Source organism: Trachemys scripta, chromosome 16, assembly GCF_013100865.1.
Source record: "Trachemys scripta elegans isolate TJP31775 chromosome 16, CAS_Tse_1.0, whole genome shotgun sequence".
Classification (NCBI taxonomy): domain Eukaryota; kingdom Metazoa; phylum Chordata; order Testudines; family Emydidae; genus Trachemys; species Trachemys scripta.
The window spans coordinates 6,638,563-6,645,272 of record NC_048313.1 but is presented as its reverse complement, the minus strand read 5'-3'; the positions used below and the strand labels follow the sequence as shown (position 1 = coordinate 6,645,272).

At 66.9% G+C, this 6,710-nt stretch overlaps 1 protein-coding gene across 1 annotated transcript; it reads right to left on the bottom strand.

Moving 5' to 3' along the window:
• Positions 1–2,779: 2,779 nt before the first annotated feature.
• Positions 2,780–6,544, bottom strand: BCAT2 (branched chain amino acid transaminase 2). Its single transcript, XM_034792745.1, has 8 exons — positions 6,410–6,544; positions 5,983–6,183; positions 5,512–5,622; positions 5,088–5,207; positions 4,537–4,700; positions 3,465–3,607; positions 2,909–2,994; positions 2,780–2,821 (listed from the first exon to the last, which is right to left on the bottom strand). The coding sequence occupies exons 1-8, from the start codon at positions 6,542–6,544 to the stop codon at positions 2,780–2,782; spliced, it is 1,002 nt and encodes a 333-aa protein (XP_034648636.1).
• Positions 6,545–6,710: the final 166 nt, after the last annotated feature.

Below are 6,710 nucleotides of genomic sequence, written 5' to 3'. Positions count from 1 at the left end.
TGGGGCTCCAGTGGTTAGAGCAGGGGGGGGGCTGGGGGCCAGGACTCCTGGGTTCTCTCCTGGCTCTGGAAGGGGAGTGGGGTCCAGTGGTTAGAGGGGGGGCTGGAGGCCAGGACTCCTGGGTTCTCTCCTAGCACTGGGACGGGAGTGGGGTCTAGTGGGTGGAGCAGGGGGCTGGGAGCCAGGACTCCTGGGTTCTCTTCCGGCTGCCACCGCGCTCAGCTCACGAGGAAACCAGTCACCCCCCCATGATGATACCCTCCATCCATCCCAGATATCCGTCCCCCCCCCACACAGCACGTTCCAGGATGTGCTTCCGATCCCCCGCATCCGAGCCTGCGTCAGGCCAGGGCTGGGTACAGCTGGCGGGGGCGAGGGGGTGATGGATGGCTCGGCCCAGCCTCCCCCCGCGCCAGGTGGCTCCAATCTAAATATTTACAGCCTTCCTGCCCCCAATTGGGGCTGATGTTGCGGTGGGGGGACAGGCAGCTGACCCTGGCCACAGACCAGCAGGGCCAAGGGGGTGATGTAATAGGGGCAGTGGGCGCTGGGGGCAGAGGGAACAAAGAGAGAAATGGAAAATACCCATCAGTAAAAAGCGAGATGGAAAAAGTGAAAAAATCAAAAGAACGAGAGAACAAACGAAAAACTAGAGAGAACAAACAAAAAACTAGAAAAAAAACAAATGAAAACCTGGGAAGAATGAATGAATGAAAAAGTGGAAAGAACAAATAGACAGCGAGAAAGAATTTATGAAACACTAGAAAGAACCAGAGACCGAATAAAAACGAGAAAAAACTAATGAAAAACTGGGAAGAATGAATGAAAAACCGGAAAGAGCAAATAAAAAGCGAGGAAGAATTTGTGAAACACTACAAAGAACCAGAGACCGAATAAAAAATGAGGAAGAATGAATGAAAAACTGGGAAGATCAAGGGAATGAATGAGAAACGAGGAAGAAGAAAGAATAAACTACAGCGAACGAATAAAAAGCGGGAAGAATTCGTGAACCACTAGAAAGAGCCAGAGACCGAATGAAAACCTAGACCGGACCCGAGAACACACGAAAAACTAGGAAAAATGAAACCTAGGAAGAAGGAATGGAGACAAAGAAAGACAGAAAGAGAAAACCATGAAAGAAAGAGACATTTGAACGCTGAATGAGCAAAAGCGACAGGCAGGGGAGAGTCCCGGCCCGGTCCCGGCCCGAAGAAATAGAAGAATAAGACAAGACAAAAGAAAAGCTGGCGGAGGGAGGCCAGGAGCGGTGGAGGGAAGGCGGCTGGCCCCAGCGAGGGGGGGGTGTCCGATCGGGAAGTGGGGGGCTCCATCAGAAGAGAGGACCCCACAGCTCAGCCACCGGGGGAGAGGGGAAAGGCCCCACGCCCCATTCCCCACCCCCCTGAGCCAGCCAGTCCCTGCCCTGGGGCCGGATGGGAGCCGGCGCCCCCTAGAGGGGACAGGCCCCGCGCCCCATTCCCCACCCCCGGAGCCAGCCAGTCCCTGCCCTGGGCCCAGATGGGAGCCGGCGCCCCCTAGAGGGGAAATGCCCCGTGTCCGTCCGTCCCCCCCAGGGGCTGTTGGGGGGCATGGAGCTCTGGCTGGGCCCTGGGCAACAGGGGCTGAGCGATGCCGGCGTTGGGGGAGAAATGGGGCAATGCCCGCCCCCACTGAGCTATGGGCCATCCCCTAACGCCCCCCTCAATCCTTTCCTCCAGCCCAGTTCCTCTCTAACCCCTCCTGCCTTATGGTCATGGTTCCCATGCAGCACCCGGCGCCACGGGGCCCTGATCTTGGTCCGGGGGAGGGGGGGTGGATTCTGTGCAGCGCCCGGCGCAACGAGGCCCTGATCTATCAGGAGTGGGGGGGTTGTGCAGCACTGGTGCAACGGGGCCCTGATCTCAGTGGCGGGGGGGGTTGTACAGCACCCGGCGCGACGGGGCCCTGATCTCAGTCGGGGGGGGAGGTTGTACAGCACCCGGCGCGATGGGGCCCTGATCTCAGTGGGAGGGGGAGACACGACTCCATTAGCACCCGCTGTCCCCCATCCCCTGACACAGACTCTGGACCCAGCCGGTTGGTTTCGTTGAGTTTAATAGAAAAGCTTTTTGGGTCAGCGCCCGGCATTTCGCTCCCCTGCGGGCAGCAGGGGGTGCCCGTCAGCCTGGCACCTGAGAGCCCGGGGGAGCCCAGAACAGGCCAGCGGAGCCGGGCTAGCTCGGGCGGTCTCAGCCCACCCTCCAGCTGCTGGATAGGCCGTGGTGTGTGTGTGGGGGGGGTAGAAATTGCATGATGGGATAATTTACCCAGAAGGCATTGCAGCTGGTCGATCCGGTCTCCCACAATGCACTGCTCCCGGGCGCCCAGCCTGGCGGGATTCCCCAGCAGTGGCTTGGCTCAGCTGGTGCTGGCGGGGTGGGGCTTGAGCCAGTCCCGATCCATCCGGCCCCGAGCAGGAGGGGTGGGGACACAGGCACAGGGGAGTCCGGGGAGGGGCACGGGACGCGGGCACCGGGGGATCCTGGGGGGGAGGGGACGCGGGTACCGGGCACAGGGGAATCCCAGGGGCGCTCTCTCTATATATTGCACTGTGAAAGGAGGGGCTGTCCCGTGCCCCGTGTCCCTCCGAAGGGAGACCTGGCGGCTGGGATCTTTGGGCGGCTGGATCCTCCCGGGGTGGGTCTGGTTCTGCCCCAGGGGAGCTGGGTTGGGGGGTAGCCAGGACGGGAGCCCTGGGCTGAGTGGGGGGAGGGGATGGGCTGGGCTGGNGGGGGGGGGCTCAGCGACCCCCAGGGACCCGGTCCTTTCGTGCCGCCGGCTCCTAGTGAGGGGGGAGCCCCCAGTCCCCAGTCTGCGCGTGGGAGAAAGGACAGGCCCCCCTCCCCCTCCGATCTGCCCCCCCACTCACCCACTTGCGCCCCAAGTCCAGCAGGCTCCGCCGGGTCACCCCGGGCAGAATGATGCCGTTCAACGGGGGGGTCACCAGCTCTAGGTCTGGAAAAGAAAAACCCCGTCACACGCGCCCCCAGCCCGGCGCGGCTCCTGCCAGCGCCAGGACGCAGCCCCTCCGGGGTGGGGTGGGGGCTGGGTATACAGGGATCCCTTCCCTGGTGCTGGGATGCGGCTGACTCTGGGGTGGGGACAGGGCACACGGGGACCCCTGTAGAGCGGGCATGGGGGACAGGTATATGGGGGCCCCCCTGGGATGGGAGATGGAGCGGGGCACTCGGGGACCCCTGTGGGGCAGGATGAGGGGTATGGGTATAGGGGGCCCCCCTGGGATGGAGGATGGGCATAGAGGGACCCCCAGGGTGGAGCCAGGGCACTTGGAGACCCCCCTGGGTGGGGGATGGGCATAGGGGGACCCTGGGGCAGGAGAGAGGTACAGGGGGACCCCCCTGGGATGGGACACAGGGCACTCGGGGACCCCCCCCGGGGGGGGGGCAGGAGGCTCCGGCTCTCACCGCCCTGCGGGTCTGTCCAGAAGAGGAAGATGTTCATGGTGCCGACCTCGGTGATCTGGTGATCGTCTCCGTAGAGCCATAGGGCCTGCTGGCACCCGGCCCGCACCGCCTCATCCTGCACCAGGATGGTGGGGGCGTAGTTCCTGGGGACGCAGGGGGCGGCACCCTCAGAGAGGGGGGCACGGCGGGGGGGGAGGGCAGCAACCACTGGTAGCAGGCGGGGGGAGACGAGGCAGGGCTGGGGCGGGGGCAGAAAGACACAGCAGCGCCCCCTAGTGGCTAGCGGGGAGAGGGGCATGGGGCAGGGGACAGCGCCCCCTAGTGGCTGGCGGGGTGAGGGGGACACAGCTGGAGGCGGGAGGCAGCGCCCCCTAGTGACTGGAGGGGGGGGAGGGGGACCCGGCTGTGGCATGGGGAGGGAGGGCACCGCCCCCTAGTAGCAGGCGGGGAGGGGGAGGGGANCTGCTGGCACCCGGCCCGCACCGCCTCATCCTGCACCAGGATGGTGGGGGCGTAGTTCCTGGGGACGCAGGGGGCGGCACCCTCAGAGAGGGGGGCACGGCGGGGGGGGGGGGCCGCCACCCCTGGGAGCAGGGGGGGGGGGGAGGGGGACCCGGCTGTGGCATGGGGAGGGAGGGCACCGCCCCCTAGTAGCAGGCGGGGAGGGGGAGGGGACATGACTGGGGGTCCAGAGGGCAGCGGCAGGCGGGGGGAGGAGCACACGGCCGAGGGGGAGGGGGCACCGCCCCCTAGTGGCAGGAAGGGGCAGACAGGGCAGAGCCAGGACGTGGGGTGGGAGGGCACCGCCCCCTAGTGGTAGGTGGGGAGAGGGGGACAAGGCCGGGGCCTGGAGGGCAGCGTCTCCTAGTGGCTGGAGATGGGGGAGGAGGACATGGCCGGGGGAATGGAGGCAGCACCCCCTAGTGGCAGGCAGGGGGAGGGGGATACGGCCGGGGGCCCGGAGGGCAGCACCCCCTAGCGGCAGGCGGGGGCAGACAGGGCAGAGCCGGGGCATGGGGTGGGAGGGCACCGCCCCCTAGCAGCAGGCGGGGGCCCGGAAGCTCATACTCACCCTGCCATCTTGTAGTCACCGACGCCCCCCAACCAGGCGCGGACATAGCGCGGCTCGGCCAGCAGCCCCACGGCGCCCATGGGGCCGGAGGCGAAGTAGGCCCCCACCGGCGAGAGGATGACGAAGAGGAGGGCGTGGCCGGGACGGGACACCCCCAGGGACGGCTGCCGAGGGGGAGCAAAGCGTCAGAACCCCGGCACCCCACAGCCGTGCCCCACACCAGGGGGGGTGGGGGCCTTCAAAAGGTCAAGGAGTACGAGGCTGGGGTAGCCCAGAGTCGGGGTGCCGGGGAAGGAGCAGATCTGGGGGTGCAGGGGACGCAGACAGGATACAGATCTGGGGGGGACGCAGGCGGGAGACAGATCTGGGGGCGTGGGGAGGACGCCAGCAGGAGAAAGATCTGGGGGGGGGGGGGGGGGGGGGGACGCGGGTGGGAGACAGATCCGGGGGTGTGGGTGTCGCAAGGTTGGACGCAGGTGGGATGTGGCCCCCCCAGCCAGTCCCGCGGAGGGAGGGGAACGTCAGGGCGCCCCAGGGGCTGGGCTCCCCACCTCGGTGCCGATGAAGGTTGGCCGGATGTAGAGGCTGGCGCTGTCCGAGTGCGGCACCCAGTCCTGGTCGAGGGCCACGAGCTGACGGATGCACTCCAGGAGCTGCAGCTGGTCGAAGGGCTAGGGGAGAGGGGGCAGCGCTGGAGACACAGGGAAGCCCCCGGGGCCAGGAGAGAACCCAGGAGTCCTGGCTCCCAGCCCCCTACCCCTGCTCTAACCACTAGACCCCACTCCCCTCCCAGAGCCAGAAGAGAACCTAGGTGTCCTGGCTCCCAGCTCCCCCTCCACTCCCCTCCCAGAGCCGGGGAGAGAACCCAGGCGTCCTGGCTCCCAGCCCCCCCTGAAGTTCCCCCAGCAGGGGGAGGGTATAACTAATGGCCGGGGCCCCCAGGGCCCCATGCAGGAGGCCTGGGGGGTCACTCACCGGCAGGCTGGCCCGGGCGGCCGAGCGGGACATACGCTCCATGTTCATCAGGGGGCGGAAGAGACGGACACGCTGATCCGGGCCCCGGAAAGCCTTCATCCCCTCGAAGAGCTGGGGAGAACCGGCACCGTCAGCATGGGGCTGGCACGCGGCCCCTCTGGGGGGAGGATCTGGGGCCCCCTCGCCTGGCACAGAGGTGCGGCTGGCTCTGGGGTGGGGGAGGTATCTGGGCACCCCTCGCTCGGGCTGGCATGTGGCTGGCTCTGGGGTGGGGGAGGTATCTGGGCACCCCTCGCCCGGGCTGGGATGCGGCTGGCTCTGGGGTGGGGGAGGTATCTGGGCACCCATCGCCCGGGCTGGGATGCGGCTGGCTCTGGGGTGGGGTCTGGTTATCCAGGGCCCTCTTGCCCAGGCTGCGACGCCGCCCCCCTGGGATCGCAGGGGCCGGGAATAGCCCCCCCCGCAACTCACCGCCACAGCGTAGTGCAGGGCGGAGGAGGCCGGGTGCAGGCTCAGGCTCTGGAAGGGTTTGATGTGGGGCTGGCCCCAGCCCCGCTCCCGGTCCCACTCCACCGTCAGCATGTGGTCGGTGAAATGCTTCCCGAACTGCAGCTGCCCCACTTCCGGCTTGGTCTTCGGCTCATTGGTCAAGTCCACCCGCAGGTCCGAGGCCTGGAAAAGAACCCAGGCATCCTGGCCCCTGGCTCTAACCACCAAACCCCACTCCCCTCCAGAGCCGGGGAGAGAACCCAGACGTCCTGGCTCCCAGCCCCCCCCCCCCTCTAACCACTAGACCCCCCCCCCCCCCCCGCCCGGGGGAGAGACCCCAGGGGCCCCCCCCCCCCCCCCCCCCCAACTACTAGACACAGAGAACCCAGGCGTCCGGGCTGGCACTAACCTTGAAGAAGGTGCTGATGGGTCTCCAGGGGCCGACGGGCAGCAACCGGTCCAGGGCGGCACAGAATCCACCTGGCAAAACCTGCGGGACACAGGGACGAGTGGCTGGGGTGGCAGGGGCTAAGGGAGCCCCCATTTCCCGGGGTACAGGCTGGAGACATCCCCCAGCCTGGGGCCAGCCCTGCCTGCTGGGGGAGAGCGCCCCCTGCTGCCCCACCCATCACTCTCTGACCCCGTTTCTCGCCAACTGAGCAAACAGGGGGTTAATATGTAACCCGGCTCCGGGCGCGGGGGGGGGGGGC